At 41.6% G+C, this 21,563-nt stretch overlaps 1 protein-coding gene across 1 annotated transcript in view; it reads left to right on the top strand.

The window, feature by feature from the left end:
* Window positions 1-21,563, top strand: part of IKZF3 (IKAROS family zinc finger 3) — a 107,566-nt gene that overhangs the window by 29,328 nt on the left and 56,675 nt on the right. Inside the window, exons 2-3 of the mRNA XM_054457296.1 lie at window positions 4,333-4,386; window positions 6,986-7,087. Coding sequence (XP_054313271.1) covers window positions 4,333-4,386; window positions 6,986-7,087 — 156 coding nt within the window. The remainder of the gene's footprint in view (window positions 1-4,332; window positions 4,387-6,985; window positions 7,088-21,563) is intronic.

Here is a 21,563-nt window from a genome sequence, read left to right as displayed (position 1 = left end):
GATTTAATTAACATTTATTAAACAGTACACTTGAGAACTGCAGAATATCTAGAAGCAGTTTCTCCACTCCTTATTGAATCTCCCCCTGGTTCTGCCCACCTGCCTCCACTCCCGCCTCCACCATGTCCATCAGGGTGACCCAGAAGTTCTACAGGGCATCCACCTCTGGCCCCGCACCTTCAGCAGCCACTCCTACATGAGTAGGCCCAGTGCCTGCATCAGTTCCTTGAGCTTCTCTGAAGTGAGCAGCAGCAACAGTGTCCAGGGTATCCTGGGTGCCAGCATGGGTCTGGGTGGAGGCTATGGCCGAGCTGGTGGTTATAGGAGGCATCACAGCCATCATGGTCAACCAGAGCCTGCTGAGCCCCCTTAAGCTGGAGATGGACCCCAACATCCAGGCCGTGTGCACTCAGGAGAAGGAGCAGATCAAGACCCTCAACAAGTTTGCCCCCTTCATCGCGGTTCCTGAAGCAGCAGAACAAGATGCTGAGACCAAGTAGAGCCTCCTGCAGCAGCAGAAGATGGCTTGGAGCAGCATGGACAACATGTCCAAGAGCTACATCAACAACCTTCCATGGCAGCTGGACACTCTAGGCCAGGAGAAGCTGAAACTGGAGGCAGATCTTGGCAACATGCAGGGGCTGGTGGAGGACTTCAAGAACAAGTACGAGGACGAGATCAGTAAGCATACAGAGATGGAGAATAAAATTGTCCTCATCAAGAAGGATGTGGATGAGGCATACAGGAACAGGGGGGAGCTGGAGTCTCACATGGATGGCAAGCTGACAAGATCAACTTCCTCAGGCAGCTGTATGAATAGGAGATTCGGGAGCTCCAGTCCCAGATCTCGGACACATCTGTGGGGCTGTCCACGCACAACAGCCACTCCCTGGACACGGACGGCATCATTGCTGAGGTCGAGGCCCAGTATGAGAAGATCGCCAACCGCAGCCAGGCCAAGACTGACAGCATGCACCAGATCAAGTATGAGGAGCTGCAGACCCTGCCTGGGAAGCACAGGATGACCTGCGTTGTACAAAGACAGAGATCTCCAAGATAAACCGGAACATCAGCCGGCTCCAGTCTGAGACTGAGGGTCTCAAAGGCCAGAGGGCTTCCCTGGAGGCTGCCATTGTGTACGTGTGGGGAGCGGTCTGTTAAGGATGCCAATGCCAGGGGGTCCAAGCTGGAGGCCGCCCTACAGCGGGCCAAGCAGGACGTGGCACGTCAGCTGCTCAAGTACCAGGAGCTGACGACCATCAAGCTGGCCCTGGACATTAAGATCGCCACCTACAGGAAGCTGCTGGAGGGCAAGGAGAGCCAGCTGAAGTCTGGGATGCAGAGCATGAGTATCCATATGAAGACCACCAGGGGCTACTCAGGTGGGCTGAGCTCAGCCTACAGGGGCCTTACAAGCCCTGGCCTCAGCTATGGCTTGGATCCAGCTTTGGCTCTGGCGGGGGCTCCAGCTCCTTTAGCTGTGCCCGCTTCTCTAGGGCTGTGGTTGTGAAGATCAAGACCGCGATGGGAAGCTGATGTCCCAGTCCTCTGATGTCCTGCCCAGGTGAAAGGCCACAGCAGCCCCTCCCAGCCTACCCCGTCCCGTGTCTGCCCCAGAGCCTGTGGAGGAGGCCACTGTGCAGGGGAGTGTAGGGAACAGGAGACCCACCTGAGGCTCAGCCCTAACCCTCAGCCCACTTATGGGGAGTTTACTGCCTGGGATACCCCCCTTGCCCATGCCTCCAGCTACAAAACAATTACATCATTTTTTTTTCCTCCAAAATAAAGCCTCAGCCAGATCTGCAAAGCAAAACAAAACAAAGAAAACCAACAAAAACCAGAACATACATATGTCTCAACTACACATGGCACATTCACCAAGAACACAAGTCTTAATACTTTTAAAAGGACTACAGTTACACAGACTGTGTTCTCTGACTGTAGTGCAGTGGAATTTGACTTCAATAACAAGTTAGCTAAAGAATTCCCGGATTCCCCCAAATATCTGGAAATTAAACACTTATAAATAACCAGTGGATCACAGAGGTCTCGAGGGAAATTAGAACTGAATTATAATCAAAACATCAGCATTTATGAGATGCAGCTAAAGCAATGCTTACAGGAAAATTTATAGCTTTAAATGTTTATAATTAGAAAAGAAGAAAGGAATAAAGTCAGTCACTAAAATTTCACCTAAAGAGGGCAGAAGCAGAGCAAGTTAAGCCCAAAGAAGAGGGAAGAAGCACTTTTGAACAAGTTCTAGTTTCACTGTGTTGAACTAGATGTATGCCTCCTACCTTATAACCCAGTAATTCCACACCTAGGTATTGACTCAAGAGACATGAAAGCATATGACCACAGAAATACTTGTGCAAGGATGATCATACTCCAGTCTAATCATGAGAAAAACAAACACATCCCAGTTGAGGGACATTCTACAAAATACCTGACCAGTACTCAAAACTGTCAAGATCATCAAAACAAGGAAAGTCTGAGAAACTGTCCCAACCAAGAAGAGCCTAAGGAGACAAGATGAATAAATGTAATGTGGGATCCTGGAAGGGATCCTGCAACAGAAAAAGGACATTAGATGAAAACTAAGGAAATCTGGATACTTAGATGTACCATACTAACATAAGATGTTAATAATAGGGGAAATTGGGTGTGGGGTATATGGGAACTCTCTGTGCTATCTTTGCAATTTTTCCGTAAATTTGAACTACTCTAAAATGTAAAAGTTTATTATTTTAAAAAGGAATATCATAGTAGTTTGACTTATAAATAGCCCAAACTGGTAACAGTCTAGGTGTCCATCAATAGGAGAATGGATAAACAAACTGGGATATTCATATGGAATACTACTTAGCAATAAAAAAGAATGAACTACTGATAAACACCACAGAATGGATATATCTCAAAACATTATGTTGAGTGAAAGAAGCCTCAGGCAAAATAATTTATACCATATGTCTGTGTGATTCTGTTTTTATGAAGTTCTAAAATAGGCTAAACTAATCTATGGTGGAAAAAGTCAAAACAGTAGTTGTCTCTGGAGTATGTGGGTGGGAATTGACTAGGAAGAGATGTGAGGGAGCTTTTCTGGGATGATGGTAATGTTCTGTATCTTGATAGGGGTTTGCATTACATGAGGATATGCATTTTTAAAAACTCATTGAATGGTACACTTAAGATCTGTGTATATATCACTGTATGTAAAATTTACTTTTTAAAATCTTGTAAACAGATATTGAATTTTAGTTAATAATGATCATGCTGAAATGTTAGGACTGAGGTATACTGATACCTGCAACTTATTTTGAAATGCATCGAAAAAGCTGGATCGATGAATGGATTGAGAGATGAATGGGTGGAAAGATATGTGAGAAAGCAAAAATAGCAAAATGTTAATTGTAGAATCCAGAGGGTGAGTAATGGATATTCAACTTTGCAGTTCTTTTTTTAAAAATTTTTTATTGATACATAATATTTTACATATTTATGGGGCACATGATAGTTTGTTACATGCATAGAATATATAATAATCAAGTCAGGGAATTTGGAATGTTTATCACCTTGAGTATTTATCATTTCTATGTGTTGGAAACCATTCAAGTCCTCTCTTCTAGCTATTCTGAAATATATAATACATCGTTGTTAACTATAGTCACCCTACTCTGCTGTCAAACATTAGAGCTTATGCCTTCTATGTAACTATATGTTTCACCCATTAACTAACCTCTCTTCATCCCCTGTTCCCTCCCACACACCCTGTCTGTCATTCTACTTTCCACCTCCATGAGATCAACATGTTTGCTCTCATATATGAATGAGAACATGTGATATTTGTCTTTCTGTGCCTGACTTATTTCACTTAACATAGTGACTTCCAGCTCCATCCATATTGCTGCAAATGACATGATTTTATTCTTTTTAATGGCTGAATAGTATTTCATTATATATATGTACATATATATATATATACCACTTTGAACTCTTTTTTTCTATGTGTTCAAGAGTGTTCATAATAAAATATTGGGGGAAAAATAAAGAATATATGAAATTATTTCTAATGGGACCCACTTTTTGCATATTGTTCTTGGTGTAAGTAGATCTCTGGCAGAAAGTTCTTAGAGTAACATTGCTGCATCAATATTTTTTTTTCATGCTCCTTGAAAGGCTTTTAGGGAGAGTATAGAGAAAGAGTAATCTTGCTCTGAAAGAGGAATTCTGCTGCTAAGTTTTCCGAAATGGTATCCCTTATTAAATTTGGAATGCTCAAACCTGTAGAAATGTACCCTAAGTAGCTAATATTTATAACCTCTTTCTTTTCAGATATACAAACAAATGCGGAACTGAAATGCACTCAGGAGCAGTCTGTGCCCGCAGGTAATATCAGGACTTTCCTCTCTGGAAATATACCTTTACTAAAAATACCAAAGAAAGAGGAATGTGCTTATTCTGGTTGCAGTAAAAATGCTATGGAAATGTGTGGGTTTTTTTTTTTTTAAATATGGTTGTCTCTTGCTGATGAAAAAATAACTCATCCATTTAGATCATGTAAGTTCTTTAGCATCTTAGGGCCAAACATACACTACCTAATATTGATCACTGTTTGTTTGTTTGTTTTTAATTTTTCAGCTCATTGCTCTGAAGACAGTTTTTGTTGAATAATATAGTAGCTTGTATTTGAACGACTTGTGATTTTTACTGTAGAACAGTGGTCTGCAAACTTTTTTGTAAAGGGCCAGATAGTAAACATTTAGACTTTGCAGGCCACATATGGTCTCTGTCACGTATTATTTTTTGTATTTCTTACAACCCTTAAAAAATGTAAAAACCATTCCTACCTCCTGGGCCCACACAGAAGCAGGCTATAGTCAGACTTGTACCTCAGGCCATGGTTTACTGATCCCTGCTCTAGAATAAATTATAAACATTTACAATAATTTATTTCCTGAAAATAACTTCTGTGTCCTCCGTTGATTAACTCACTGTGTGAATCAAAGCTTACATTATATTACAAAATTTAATTTATCACTGAAATGCCTTTTTGTGTTACTGTAAGTTGTAATCACATCTTTCTTTTCTTTTTTTTAGACGGAATTTAGCTCTTGTTGCCCAGGCTGAAGTGCAGTGGTGTGATCTCGGCTCACCACAACCTTCGCCTTCCGGGTTCAAGCGATTCTCCTGCCTCAGCCCCCTGAGTAGCTGAGATTACAGGCATATGCCACCATGCCTGGTGTATTTTTAGTAGAGATGGGGTTTCACCATGTTGGTCAGGCTGGTCTCGAACTCCCAACCTCAGGTGATCTGCCCGCCTCGGCCTCCCAAAGTGCTGGGATTATAGGCAAGAGCCACCGCGCCCGGCCAATCACATCTTTTAAGTGAACCTAAACCTCATATTAATTGTTTAGGTGTCCACTATATTTTAGTCATTTCAGGCTTGAGAAAAGTGAACCATTGTTTAGAATGGTATCTTAGAGTTCACAGAGCATACATTATAATATGCAGAAATTAGAAACTTCAGATATTCATAAATCAAACACTGAGTCCATGGTGACCACATTTTCAGGGGCTTTTATTGATGGGTTTTGTGAAACATGTTTCTCTTTCGCTCCCGCATGTGTCTGGTCATGGCTCAGCTGAAAGGAGTGCCACTGCAGAGCTTCTAGTTACCTCCCTACTTCAGTCCAGCCTCAGTGCCACAGGATTCAGTGTCTTTGACTATTTTTTGTATTAATGGGAACTCAGCAAATATTTTACTGAAGATTGGGAAGGAGTTAGATAAAAAGAGGGTAACTTTTCAGTTCATTTCTTCTGCTATCATCTTTTTGTTAAGCTACTATGCTTATATATGAAAATAATTCCAGTTGCATTGTTCCTTTTTCTTACTTCTAGTATTATCAATATTTATTATACATTTCTCTTAAACTTATTTTGTAACAAGTTTGCTGTTTGTTTAAGCATGTTTTTATTATGTCTGCTCCCTTTCACTTATGAACTTTAATAACACTTTGTATTTCCTTTATTTAATCCCTTGTCTGAGCCTACCGTGTGTTAGAGTTGTGGGCTTCTCTTATCTATATCTCAAAGTATGAGCTCCTTGAAGACATAATGACTTATTCATATCTGTAGCCTTGTCAACATTCAGTAAATGTTCAAACAAATAAAGAAACTTGGGGTCCAATATGTTTTCCACAGAATCACATTTATAATGTGAACAGAAGGGAAAAACAGAATTTGGCATGCAGAAAGCTTACAGATCTTCCTCCTAGGAAAGCATCTTTCCCAAATTAGGTTATGCCAGTGTTTGCACGCTTAGTATTTCTGGTCACTACTTTATCATAAATAGCAATGGCATCCTACTGAATATCATGAGATATACCAATGGAGAGATAGTTTTTCTCCAGAAGGAACATGAGTGCCCTTTAACTCAGATGAAAGAAATATTCAAGAAAGTTGTGTGTATTCAGAGGGTACATGAACCCTGGGCATATTTCTTTTCTCTTTTTTTTTTGTTTGAGACGAAGTCTCACTCTGTCACCCAGGCTGGAGTGCAGTGGTGCTATCTTGGCTCACTGCAACCTCCATCTCCTGAGTTCAAGTGATTCTCCTGCCTCAGCCTCCCGCTTAGCTGGGATTACAGGCACGCACCGCCATGACCAACTAATTTTTGTATTTTTAGTAGAGATGGGGTTTCACCATGTTGGCCAGGCTGGTCTCGAACTCCTGACCTCAGGTGATCTGCCCGCCTCGGCCTCCCAAAGTGCTGGGATTACAGGTGGGAGCCACTGCGAACCCTGGGCATATTTCTAAACCTCAAGAGTTTTCATGTATGTATCCCTTTTGGGTATGTGTGAAGGGGTACTATCTGTCACTAAAGGATTGTGTGAAGCTGAAAGTTAAATGGGGGTCTACTTAATACATATTTATAAAAAATCCTTTAACATTGAACCACATACTTAAAACTCCTTTTATCTTTTAGAAAGCCCAGCGGTTTTGAATGACTACAGTTTAACCAAATCTCATGAAATGGAAAATGTGGACAGTGGAGAAGGCCCAGCCGATGAAGATGAAGACATAGGAGGTAAGCCATAGCGCGCAGACTAAACACTGATGGCTGTAGGTATTGCTTAGGCTTAGTGTGGAGAGGAAATCAGCTCTCCAAGGAAAACTTGCATTTGTAGGTTTAGTTAATTTCACAAATGTTTGCATTTCATAGTTGTAGGTTATCAGCAAATTTTGAGAATTTAAGGTGCTTATCCAGTGTTCCAATTATATTAACTTCACTTAAAACATAATGTTTTACTATTTTCCATTATAAAAGTAATACATGTTTATTGTAGAAAGTTTGTCTGGGGTGTTTTCTGACACCAACAAACCAATTTTCCCGTTTTCCAGACAATGACTTGGTGTCCAACAGTTCAATTTAATTTTTTTTTTTTTTTTGAGATGGAGTTTCACTGTCGCCCAGGCCAGAGTGCAGTGGCGCAATCTCAGCTCACTGCAACCTCTGCCTCCCATGTTTTAGTGATTCTCCTGCCTCAGCCTCCCAAATAACTGAGATTACAGGCACCCACCACCATGCCCAGCTAATTTTTGTATTTTTTTTAATAGAGACGGGGTTTTACCCTGTTGGCCAGGCTGGCCAGGAACTCCTGACCTCAAGTAATTGCCAAACTCAGCCTTCCAAAGTACTGGGATTACAGGCATGAACCACCATACCCAGCCCACTTCAATTCAATTCTGATTCTAATTCCTGATGTTTGCATAGACCAAACAGGTTACAGGCTTAGTCTCACAGTACTGCACAGTATTCTTCCCACTTTAGACAACAGTCTCAAGTACCAGGTCCCCAGGTAACCCGCACTTCTGTCTGACTTAGCTACAAAATCGGGGACTCCCCTCCACATGTTTAATAATTTGCTAGGATGACTCACAGGACTTGTTACATAACTCATTTATTCATTCCTTTACTCTCAGCTACTCTTCCTCCTTCTTACTGTTTATGCCCAAACTTTCCCACCTTTGGGAGGAACATTAAGTTTGGCCACTGCGCTGGTCTAGATCGTAGGCAGCAATACTAGTCTAGCAAGTACCGCTCCCTCAGTCAACTCCCATACATACAGGATGGGGTTACACAGGTACAGAACTAGTGGGCTATTTCTACCACTAGGCAATATATCTGCATTCAGTGTTAACCCCAATTTTGCCAGATGGGGTAAAGGCACAGCCTGCCTTATCAGGCCCTTAGGAGTTCTGACATAAAGGTTTAAAGCTATGGTTACACTTTCTTGCTTTAGAAATCATCTCTGTTTCTGGCACTTGTAATTATAGTGCTGGTATTGCAACCACTGCATCTGGTAGGAAAGAGAAAGCTGATGTGACAATGTAGGGAAGGAAAAAAAGAATAGTCATCACACCAATATCCTCCTCTTTGGCAAGAATTGTATAGTCATATCAGCATCCTCCCCCACCTCCTCTTCCCTAATCCACCAGAAAAACAGGGGAATCTACCTAGAGGGAACAATCCCTTAGCTCATTTGAGTGTGACCTCACACTTGTGCAAATGCATAAACCAACCCTTCACGCCTATACCTTACCCTATTTTAGACAATCAGTGTTTCAATTGACTGGTCCAATTCTCTATCAAACTATTACTCTGAGGAGGATAGTTCTTTGCCCATTGTTTGACATTATGGGCTGTAAGTAGAGTGCTCCTTAGTATAAAGAAATGTGGCTCAGCCGTTCAAATTGGTACAATATCTTCTGTTCTGGTTCTTTCGTGGTACTGACCATTCGTGTATACCACCAGGTAAGCAAAGCCCTTTCCAGAGTCAATGTTTATCCCCGTCAAAAACAATTTATAGTTTGGGTGCAGTGGCTCACACCTGTAATCCCAGTACTTTGAGAGGCTGAAGCAGGAGGATCTCTTGAGCCCAAGAATTCAGGCCCAGCCTGGGCAACATGGTGAGGCCTCATATCTATAAAAAAAATTATAATAATGATACAAATAAATTAGCCAGGTGTGGTGGTGTGTGCCTGTAGTCCCAGCTACTCAGGAGGCTAAGGCTGGAGGATCACTTGAGCCTGGGAGGTTGAGGCTGCAGTGAGCCGTAATCCTGCTACTGCACTCCAGCCTGGGCAACAGAGTGAGATCCTGTCTCAAAAGAACAACAACAGGCTGGCCGTGGTGACTCACATCTGTAATCCCAGCACTTTGGGAGGCTGAGGCAGGTGGATCATTTGAGGTTGGGAGTTCTAGACCAGCCTGACGAACTGGTTAAACCCCGTCTCTACTAAAAATACAAAAATTAGCCAGGTGTGGCAGTACTCACCTGTAATCCCAGCTACTGGGGAGGCTGAGGCAGGAGAATTGCTTGGACTCGGGAGGCAGAAGTTGCAGTGAGCCAAGATTGTACCACTGTGCTCCAGCCTGGGTGACACAGTAAGACTCCATCTCAAAAAAAGAACAAAAACAAAAATGATTTGTAGCCCTTGGGACTACCAGCATTGGCTCTTCGATGCAATCCACTTGCCAGCTATGTGTGGGGTCTTCCCCCTGGGGAATCTTCCCCATAGTCACCTACAGTAACTGTCTCTCTTATTGGCAGACATAATAGTTTGTTGCTATTTTGTGCCTCAGGGGGTCCAAGGGAAATATGTCCAAATTCAGCCCATCTTCTGCAGTGGCTGTAGCATCCCCCATCCTGTCTACTCATTTCACGGACCCACGTGCTCACCTCAAACACGCACACTGTGATACCTACTAATTGGTTCTGATCAGCTTCCAAATCTGGAAGGGGGGTCTTTTACTGAGCATTGACATGTCCTACTTTAATGCACCCCTCAGATTCCCATAGTGATTTCCATAGGGCTTTGTCCCATATGAGAGTCCCTTTAATATGCCAAGTTTCCCTTGCACTCTTGCCTTACAACATGGCCAGGCTGTTGGCCATTGCCCATGAATCAGAAACTGAAACATATGGGCATGTATCACTGTTCAGTTCTTCCATGACTTCTAGGAAAACAGCAGATTATTCAGCTCACTGAGCTGATTTGTTTTTACCTTCTTTAATTACAGTTGTGGTGTTCCAAACAGGATGTTGTCCATTTACCTTAAAACTACCATCCACAGCCAGGCATGGTGGCTTATGCCTGTAATCCTAACACTTTGGGAGGCCAAGGCAGGAGGATTGCTTGAGCTCAGGAGTTCAAGACCAACCTGGGCAATATAGTGAGACCTCGTCTCTACAAAACATTTAAAAATTAGCTAGGCATGGTGGCATATGCCTGTGGTCCCAGCTACTTGGGGGACTGAGGTGGTAGGATCGTTTGAGCCTGGGAGGTTGAGGCTGCAGTGAACCCTGATCATGTCACTGCTCTCTAGGCTGGATGATAGAATGAGACCCTGTCTCAAAAAACAAACAAAAAAACTACCATCCACAAATCAAGCATCTCTTTGTTGTTCAAAGACTACTTTATAGGGCACTGTCTAAGTGATGATAGAATCCAGCAGCTCCTCACATAGTTCCAAAGTCAATTGTAGGGGAAAAGAGGATCCCTGCTCCTGAGTATATCATCCTTTCATTCCCAAGTTACCATGATTCTCTATAAACTATTTCTATGTTATTATAGAACTCTTCTGGGCACTGCTCTCCCCATTAGAACACTTCTCTGACATCACCCAAGACTTCATTGATATTTTAGGTTTTAAAATTATTTTTTTGTCCTTCAATCATAAGAGCAATTTCAATTAATATTCAATAGCAGGCTAATAATTGCCCCTCAAATGGAAATTTGCTGGTCCAAAATCCAATTGTTGTCATTGCTGGAAAGCACTCACAGGTTTTTGCCATAAGCCATTACCCAATTCTCACACACCAAGCCTATATTTCACCTACCCTAAGTCATCCTGGGGCCAGATACCAGTCAACCAGAGACTATCTCTATGCTCTAGAGCCCACCAGAATTATTAAAACTAGCCAATCCTAAACTGTTTACCCAGCCCTGCCTTGCCTTTTCCACAGAAACCCCAGTTAAGGCTCTGACCTAAGCTTTTTCCTCATTCCTCTTTTCTGCCTCCTGACCAACACTGGTGCTTTCTCCTGTGATCTTGCATAGCAAGGCATGGTGGCATAGCATCAAAAGCAAGTTAGTTACTTCCCAGATACAATGGGGGTACAGGCACTGGGTAAATATACCCATTCCAAATGGGAGATGTTGGCCAAAACAAAGGGACTACATGCCCCATGCAAGTCCGAAATCCAATAGGGCAGTCATTAAACCTTAAAGTTCCAAAATGATCTCCTTTGACTCCATGTCTCACATCCACGTCACACTGATGCAAGAGGTGGGCTCCCATGGCTTTGGGCAGCTCTGCCTCTGTGGCTTTGCAGGGTACAGCCCGCTTCCCAGCTGCTTTAATGGGCTGGCGTTAAGTGTCTGCAGCTTTTCCAGGTGCATGACACAAGCTGTCAATGGATCTACCCTTCCGGGGTCTGGAGGATGGTGGCCCTCTTTTAACAGCTCCACTAGACAGTGCTCCAGTGGGGACTCTGTGTGGGGGGTTTTACCCCACATATCCCTTCTGCACTGCCCTAGCAGAGGTTCTCCATGAGGGCTCCACCCCTGTAGCAAACTTCTATCTGGACATCCAGATGTTTTCATACATCCTCTGAAATCTAAGCAGAGGTTCCCAAACCTCAATTCTTGACTTCTGTGCACCCATAGGCTCAACATCACATGGAAGCTGCCAAGGCTTGGGGCTTGTACTCTCTGAAGCAACAGCCTGAGCTGTACCTTTGCCCCTTTTAGCCACAGCTGGAGCAGCTGGGACACAGAGCACCATGTCCTAAGCCTGCACAGAACAGGGGGACCCTGGACCCAGCCCAGGAAACCATTTTGCCTCCTAGACCTCTGGGCCTGTGATGGGAGGGGCTGCTGTGAAGGTCTCTGATATGCCCTGGAGACATTTTCCCCATTGTCTTTGTAATTAACATTAGGCACCTCATTACTTATGCAAATTTATGCAGCTGGTTTGACTTTCTCTTCAAAATGGGTTTTTCTTTTCTATCACATTGTCAGGCTGCAAATTTTCCAAACTTTTATGCCCTGCTTCCTCTTGAACGCTTTGCTGCTTAGAAATTTCTTCCACCAGACACCTTAAATCATCTCTCTCAAGTTCAAAGTTCCATAGATCTCTAGGGCAGGGGCAAAATACTGCCAGTCTCTTTGCTGAAGCATAGCAAAAGTTACCTTTGCTCCAGTTCCCAAGCAGTTCCTCATCTCCATCTGAGACCACCTCAGCCTGGACTTCATTGTCCATATCACTGTCAGCATTTTGGTCAAAACCATTCAACAAGTCTCTAGGAAGTTCCAAGCTTTCTCACATCTTCCTGTCTTCTGAACCCTCCAAGTCTCTAGGAAGTTCCAAACTTTCCCACATTTTTCTGTCTTCTTCTGAGCCCTCCAAACTGTTCCAACCTCTGTCTTTTACCCAGTTCCAAAGTTGCTTCCACATTTTTGGGTATCTTTGTAGCAGCACCCCACTCTCTGTGGTGCCAATATACTGAATTAGTCCACTTTCACACTGCTATGAAGAAATACCCGGCTGGGCACGGTGGCTCACGCCTATAATCCCAGCACTTTGGGAGGCTGAGGCTGGTGGATCATGAGGTCAGGAGATCGAGACCATCCTGGCTAACATGGTGAAACCCTGTCTCTACTAAAAATACAAAAAATTAGCCAGGCGTGGTGGTGGGTGCCTGTAGTCCCAGCTACTTGGGAGGCTGAGGCAGGAGAATGGTGTGAACCCGGGAGGCAGAGGTTGCAGTGAGCCAAGATCACACCACTGCACTCCAGCCTGGGCGACAGAGCAAGACTCAATCTCAAAAAAAAAAAAAAAAAAAAAAAGAAATACCCAAGATTGGGTAATTTGTAAAGAAGAAAAGAAGTTTAATTGACTCACAGTTCTGCATGGCTGGGGAGGCCTCAGGAAACTTACAATCATGGCAGAAAGTACCTCTTCACAGGATGACAGAAGAGAGAGTGAGTGCCAGAGGGGAAATATCAGATACTTATAAAACCATCAGATCTTGTGAGAACTCACTCACTATCACGAGAACAGCATGGGGGAAACCACCCCCATGATTCATTTACCTCCCACTGGGTCCCTCCTATGACATGGGATTATGGGGCTTACAATTCAAGATGAGATTTGGGTGGGGACACAGCCAAACCATATTACCTGGGTGATGGGCATATTCAGTGTGTGAATCCTGATTATCACAAAGCCAATTCCACATGGCGTGCATATGAAGCATATCAGCTGCTTCATCTGGGGTGTTCCAGTTGGCATTGAAAGGGGAAGTCAGATAGTTCCCCTTCTCAGGGTAAATAGACCTTACAATGGCTCTTATCTGGTCCACCAGGTCAGCTGTTCCCTTAGGAATGACCTGCTCTGTGTCTGGATCATGTGTAGCCATCTGTGATTGTTCCATAGTGAGCTGTGGATCCTGTATAAACCCAAACATGCTCTTCCACTCTGAAGCATTTAAAAACCAAGATACTGCCCCTAAATTATTTATTCTTACAATTCATTTTAGTCAAAATTCTTTAGGAAGCTGATGGTACTGATCTACAAAATAAAGTAACTCTTTTACACTATACCCCCTGGTTTCAGTAGTTTCTTGGTTTTGCCCTCCCCTACCTGGACTCTCTTTTTGGTGACCAGAGATCTTAGAGGTATTTTCTGTTTTTCCTACATATTTTTTCCATTAGAAGAAGCTTTGAGTCTAGCATCCAAAGTTCAGGCACACCAGAATCTGAGCGTGGTTCAATATCAAGGTCCAACCCAACACTCTTTTTAACTTTCATTTTAGCTGTTACAGATAACAATAACCATTGGATTGTGTATTTCACTTTTTTCTTATTAGTTTGCATTTCCTTAAGCATTCAGTGAACCAGCTCTCCAGGAGTTGGGTTCATCTTTAAATTTCACTGGTAACTTTTACCTTTAGTAACTGATCACAGCCTCTTTGCTGCTCCATAGGTGACTATATGGCCACTCAGGAATCAAAATTTCCTCATCCCCTACCCTTTTATTTCATCCTTCCAAACCACATGTTTCTGTGAGCCTGGGCTGATCTAGCAAATCCCACTCCAATTCTGGGGTGTTTTCCATCCACAACCAAATCTCTAGGCAATTCAGTTGTTGGGTGTCCAACAATTCAATTCAATTCTGATACTAACTCTGAGAATTAGTACAGACCACACAGGTTAAGGGCTCAGTCCACAGACTGCCCCTACTTCAGACACCAGTCTCAAGTACCAGGCCCTCAGGTGACCCACACGTCTTCCAACTTGGGCAAATTTGAGTGCTCCCACATCCTTCCTCAGGTTTAATAATTTTCTGGAATGACCCACAGAGCTCAAAAAGTTTCTTTACTTATCATTACCAGTTTATTATGAAAGATACAACTCAGAAACAGCCAAATGGAAGGGAGGCATAGAGCAAGGAAGGGGTGACATGGAGCTTCCATACTTTCTCTGAGCATGCCGCACCCCCACCTCCTGAAGCTCTCTGAATCTTGTTGTTCAAGGACGTTTATAGGACTCAATCTCCAGCTCCCTTTCCTCTCTATTCTTCCCTGAGGTCACTGGGTGGGGCTGAAAGGTCCAACGCTCTAATTACCAGATCCTTCTGGTGAACAGCTCCATCCTGAGGCTGTCTAGTGGCCCCAGCCTCAGCTACCTCGTTAGCATAATCTAAGGTGCTATTGAAAGGGGCTCGTTATGAATACAAAAGACACTCCTGTCCCTGCTACTTAGAAGCTGAGGCAGGAGGATCTAGTAAGAAAAACAAAACAAAACAAAACAAAAAAACACTCCTATCACTTAGGAAATTCCAAGGGCTTTAGAAGTTCTGTGCCTGATCCTGGGAGCAGGAACAAAGACCAAATATGTTTTTGTATTATACTGCAGTTTGGAAAGTTCATTGAAATAGAAAGAAAAAAGAAAACCCCACCTCTATCCTACCACCCAAAGATAGTCTCTAATAGCATTACAGGGTACTTACTTCCAGGCGTTTTTGTGAGTTTTGAGCACTGTATTCACATTAATATTGCTCACATTTTATGGTAATATTTATGTAGATAAATCTAACCACTTTTGCTTTATGAATGTTACTCTGTTACTCAGATCTCATCTTAAATGTCATTTCTTTAGAAAAGCTTTTCCTGACAATTCAGTCACTATTTTAACACAGCCCTATTTTAATTCATCGCATGACACTGGACACAGATAACTTTGGAGTTTTGTTTAGTGTGTACTCTCCTTCCAGCCTTCTTGGGCTATTTTTTTCCTTGCTAGATATTTACAGTACCTAGAACAGTACCTGGCCCTACTGTGGTAGGTGTGCAATAAATATTTGTTGAGTAAGTGACTAAATGAAAGCCCTAGGTCAGTTATATGTGTGTATATATGAGTTTCTTAAAGGAAGAAAAGAAAATAGGCTGGGCGCAGTGGCTTGGCTCACGCCTGTAATCCCAATACTTTGGGAGGCCAAGCTGGGTGGATTACTGGAGGTCAGGAGTTCGAGACCAGCCTGGGCAACATGGTAAAACCCCATCTCTACAAAAAAAAAAATTTTTTTTAATTAGCTTTGTGTGTGCCTGTGGTCCCAGCTACTTGGGAGGCTGAGGTGGGAGGATCACTTGAGCCCAGGAGGCAGAGGTTGCAGTGAGCCAAGATCGCGCCGCTGCACTCCAGCCTGGACAATAGAGTGAGACTCCTTCTCAAGAAAAGAAAATCATTTCTCAGAGTCTTTTTCTTTTGTCTTAAATTTCTTAAGAGACCAAGTAATTGAGTTATTCGTCTAAAACTTCTGAGATTCAAATCACAGCTTCAACTAACATTCCAGCTGTACCAAGCTATACATTAATTTGTACCAGTTTTTAACCACAGAGACAGAAAAATGCTGCCTGGCACAGGATGTGGTCATTTGTGCTGAGGAAAGGCATATGATGTTGTATCAGCTTCATGCAACTTCTTGAAGGTGACATCCATGGAGTCTCACTCAGAATGAGGCAAATGATAGCTGTGCCTGTGGCTTGTTTTTTTTCTGAGTTACAGTTTCTGAGTTCTAGTAGGTAATACCATTAAGTTTGTAGTTGAAATAGTGATCCCTATGCCACTGTTGGTTTGGGAATTTATAATTTATGTTATAAATTTACTTTGGGTTCAGGGGTAGCCTATGAGTTTTATATTTTCAGATAGTTTGGGGTAAAAAAAAACAGATTAAATACTCAAACATAAACAAGAAACCAATAATTTCCATTCAACAATAGGAATTTAAAATAAATATTGTAAAAACCCAAGTGGTGAAGCAGCTTGTTAGGAACCCATACAATAGTATCGCCTTACCTCCAACTACATGTCAATGGGTTAATAGGATGTTTGTGTAGAAAAATTATTTTTCTCAGTTGCTAGGGGTCTAGGAGTGTCATGCAGTTCTTGATAGAGAATAGAAGATATGATCAATCACTCTAAATAATTTGGGAAAGAGAAAAGAAACAGTTATTTACTTTAAGCTTCATTCAGAAAGAAATGAATAGGCTAATTTTGTTGTTGTTTTGTTTTTGTTGTTGCTCTGTTGCCCAGGCTGGAGTGCAGTGGTGCGAGCTCAGCTCACTGCGAGCTCAGCTCACTGCAAACTCCGCCCCCTAATTTCAAGTGATTCTTGTGCCTCAGCCTCCTGATTAGCTGGGACTACAGGCATGTGCCATCATGCCTGGCTAATTTTTGTATTTTTAGGAGACGGGGTTTTACCATCTCTACTAGATGGCCAGACTGGTTTTGAACTCTTGACCTCAAGTGATCTGCCCACCTCGGCCTCCCAAAGTGCTAGGATTACACCACTCCTGGCCTGAGTAGGCTAATTTTAATGTTGAAAGAGCATTCCATTATTTTGTGATTAATCTGCAAACAGATTATAGTAGTCCCCCTTCTCTGCGGTTTCACTTTCTGCAGTTTCAGTTCCATGGTCAACCATGATCCCAAAATAGGTGAGTTCAGTACAATAAAATATTTTGAGAGAGAGTCAACAATCATGTACCTTTTATTATAGTATAATGTTATAATTGTTCTATTTTATTGTTATTGTTACTAATTTCTTACTGTGCCAGATTTATAAATTAAAACTTTATCATAGGTATGTATGTATAGGAAAAAACATAGTATTCAGTCATATACCACGTAACGTTTTGGTCAATGATGGACTGCAAAAACAGTGGTGGTCTCACAAGTTAAGACCTATTTTTACTGTATCTTTTCTAAGTTTAGATTTACAAATACTTACCATTGTGTAACAGTTGCCTGCAGTATTCAGTACAGTAACATGCTGTACACATAACATGCTGTACAGTCTAAGAGCGATAGGCTGTACCATATACCCGAGGTTTGTAGTAGGCCATACTGTCTAGGTTTGTATAAATACAGTGTGCTCTATAATGTTTGCATAATGATGAAATCACCTAATGATCCATTTCTTAGAATGCATCCCACCATTAAGGAGCATGTGACTGTGTATAGGGTTTGGTACCATCTGCAGTTTCAGACACCCGCTGGGGGTCTTGGAAAGTATCCTCTGTGAATAAGGGGGGACTACTCTACTATACTATTAACACTGGCACTTAATCTGGGTCATATATGTTTGGAAAAGGTGGTTACCAGGACCCTGCTTTTATAAAATATATAATATGATCAGTATGTATAAATTATACATGCTAAATTACAAAAGTAATAGAATGTAAAAACAGCATTGCCCGATAGAAGTTATACCTATTGCATAATAAGGTACCACTGCCATATGCAGCACAGGAAAACATTAAGACTAGAGTTAGGCCTGGTACTGTGACACAAGCCTGTAGTCCCACCTACTCAGGAGGCTGAGGCAGGAGGATCACTTGAGCCCAGGCATTTGAGGCTGTTGTGCATCATGATTGCACCTATGAATAGCCAGTGCACTCCAGCCTGGGCAATATAGCAAGACTCCATCTATAAAAAAAGAAAAGACTAGAATTAGAATTATACTTTTAAAGGTAATTAGGGGAATTTAGCTATAATGTAATAATTATTTTAAAATGTTAGAGAATTCTATTCTGTTTAAATTTAATGGAAGCATTTATTTTTTAATTTCATTTGAAAGATTTTAGGAACCAAAGACTTGTCTGGAGTGTTTAAAATTCAGAATAATTGCAATCATGTTTAATTTGTATGTTAAAAAATGAAATATCATGTGCATCTTTATAAGTTTCCAGCTCTTAGAAAATTGTTTATAGAAAATTTCACACCCTGATGGAAACACTCACTTTATTTTTTCTCTTGCGGAAAGACAGACTAATTTCTAGGGGAAAAGTCTTTACCCAACTAGAGTAAGTTTGGAAAACAAAACAAAAATACTTGGAAAAAACTTTTAAAACCTATTAACATTGGCCGGGCAGGTGGCTCACTCCTGTAATCCCAGCACTTTGGGAGGCCCAGGCAGGCAGATCGCCTGAGGTTAGGAGTTCAAGGCTAGCCTGGTGAAACCCCGTCTCTACTAAAAATACAAAAATTAGCTGGGCATGGTGGTGCATGCCTGTAATCCCAGCTACTCAGGAGGCTGAGGCGGGAGAATCTTCTGAGCCTGGGAGGCGGAGGTTCCAGAAATGAGCTGAGATCGCGCCAAGTGCACTCAAGCCTGGGCGACAGAGCAAGACTCTGTCTCAAAAAAACAAAAACAAAACAAAGTATTAACTTTGAACATAAATACACTTGCTTATGATCCCACAGACATTGCAGTAATTTTTTACAATATATTCCCAGGAGCCTAGTGCGGGTATTAGCAAACTTTTTCTGTAAAGGACCAAATAGTAAATATCTTAGGCTTTGTGGGCTATACAATCTCTGTTGCATCTTCTCAACTCTGCCATTGCAAGGTAAGACAACTGTAGAAGATACATAAATGAATGTGAGTGGCTTTGTACCAATAAAACTTTATTTACAAAAATAGGCAGTGGGTTGGATTTGATCTGCAAGCCATAATTCCCTTACTCCTAACCTAGTGTATACATTTATTGTATGATGAGTTAAGAAAAGATTTGGCTCTTGAAAGGAACAGTGTTTGTGTAACCATTTCAAAAGGGCATCAGTGAGGATTCTATTATTTTAAAAATTAGAAAAATATATATCACTAACAGCTTTTTATCACATGCATATATAGTTGATATAGCTCTATTTACATAAATTAATTAGACATAAATAAAACCATATGTAGACTAAATGTTGTGTTACCATTTAGTTGGTTTTCTTCTTTATTCCTGAAAATTTAAATCTAACAAGCACTGGCAAATATTTATATCAACTCAAGTTTATTTCCTCCAGGAGGCCTTTTTATACTATCCCACCTCCCACAGTGTGGTCTCAGAGCTGAATTTTTAAGGGTATGTTCAGTTAGTACTTATTTAAACACTTAATTATATTCTATTCGAAATTGTTTGTGCATGACAAGCTTTCACCCCATTATATCATAAACTTTTTGAAAAAAGGAGCCCTAACCTATATTTACATCTTTCTAAGAATACTTACCTATGAAGTGATATAATCCAACCAGATTGGAAAGCAGAAGAAATGAAGAAATTCAGAGTTCTTTTTCTAGCCTGCTCATTCACTCTTATGAACAATTATTATTTCTCTTCCTCTTAGTGACCAACTGTAACTATCTTCAGACTGATCTTGAGCCATAGGAAATAACCCAGAGATCCCCAAGTCTTTATTTTTGTTTAGCATCCAATGAGTGCTGGGAATATCACAGCCACTTTACTGAATACAAAAGATTTGGGACCTTCTACTTGGATCTAAAATGTCAGCAAGATACTGTGATGTCAAAAGCAAGAGTTAAAACAATTTTATAACATATCATGAGAAAGAATGTTCTTGTTGCTTATATCTTGGCCTGTGATCACAGAGCAACTAACAATAAAATAAAAACCTCTGAGTATCAAGGCTAGAGGGAAGATGTGTTACATGCTAGTGTACTGAGGGATATTAACTATGTAGAGATAAGACTCGAGATGGTGGAATGTCATCCCAGCAAGGCAATTGTCATGCACAAACAATTTGAGAGAGAAGTAATTAGGTGCTTAAATTAGTGGAAAAGACATGGCCTTAAGGCCTAAACGACTGAAATAGAACTCTTGCGACTTTTTGTTTCAGTCCTTCTTCCTCTGAAATTGGATTCCCGTCTTTGCCATTTCCCACCTAGAAAATGGAAGGAAAGATTCTGTCATGAGCATGTATACGTTATGAGGGTATGATGCATTTGCTGATAGTATTTTTTCCTCTTTGAATAATTGAGGAATAAAAGTTGGGCTACTGACCCCCTGTATTTAACACTCTACTGGCCCCCCATTTTTCAGCAGCCCCCATCATCCACTATCTCTATTTACACAAGCCATTTGTTCTGGAGCTGCTGTAGGGGTAAAAAGTACACACTATACCTCGATACCCATCAACACTAGCTGTTTACCCTGTCTGAGTTGCACATTTACCCTCTGTCTTAGTTTTCCAAGGCTTCCATAATAAATTACCACAAACCGGGTGACAAAACACCAGTTTGTCACAAAACAACAGAAATTTTTTACTATTCTGGAGGGTAGAAGTTCAAAATTAAGGTGTCAGCAGGACCATGGGAAGGGCCTAGGGAAGAATTCTTCTTTGCCTCTTTCTGGCTTCTGGTGACTTCCAGCAATGCCTGGTGTTCCTTGGTCGTGTCAGCATAACTCTAATCTCTGCCTCCATTGTCACGTGGGCTTCATCTCTGTGGGCATCTCCTGTTTCTTTCCTCCTCTACGGAGACTAGTCATTGGATTTAGGGCCTACCCTAATCCACTGTGACCTCATCTTAACTAATTACATCTACTATGACAATATTTCCAAATAAAGTCACATTCTGGGGTTCCAGGAGGACATGAATTTGGGAAGGACACTATTCAACACAGTACACCCTTCATCTCCTGGCTCTACAACTAAATATCAAATAGACCCAATACCCATCATGAAATAGATTTCTTTTTTAATTAATTGTACAGTGGTGATCAATCAGTGTATGTATTTAATTACTTCTGTTCTGTACAAGCTATGGGTCTTGTCTGATTCCATGAGAAAAGTTGAATTTGATCATTTTTGAAAGGCCTTACATTTTCTCTATTGTGACATCTTGTGCAGTGTAGATGCTTAGATCAAAGATAAGAACTTTAATTAAAAGTTTGCTGAAAAAAATAATTCTTCTCCCTCTTAGGAGACATAGCTCCCATCTTCAGTAGCTTCCCATGGCATAGTCTCAGTCCCTTTTGAGGTGTACCACTCTTTGGTACTTAGAAGAAGTACAAACTACTTTGATGCTTCCGAAAGGGGAAAAAAAATTAAGCCACATGTGTGGTTTATGGATGCTAATTACCGCCACATTTAGATGTGTGAAGAAGGGTGGCTGGAGCGAGCTGGGAGAGACCACGTCAGCCTCG

The sequence above is a fragment of the Pongo pygmaeus genome, chromosome 19 (assembly GCF_028885625.2).
Source record: "Pongo pygmaeus isolate AG05252 chromosome 19, NHGRI_mPonPyg2-v2.0_pri, whole genome shotgun sequence".
In the NCBI taxonomy this organism is placed as follows: domain Eukaryota; kingdom Metazoa; phylum Chordata; class Mammalia; order Primates; family Hominidae; genus Pongo; species Pongo pygmaeus.
This window is presented reverse-complemented; position numbering and strand designations above follow the sequence as displayed.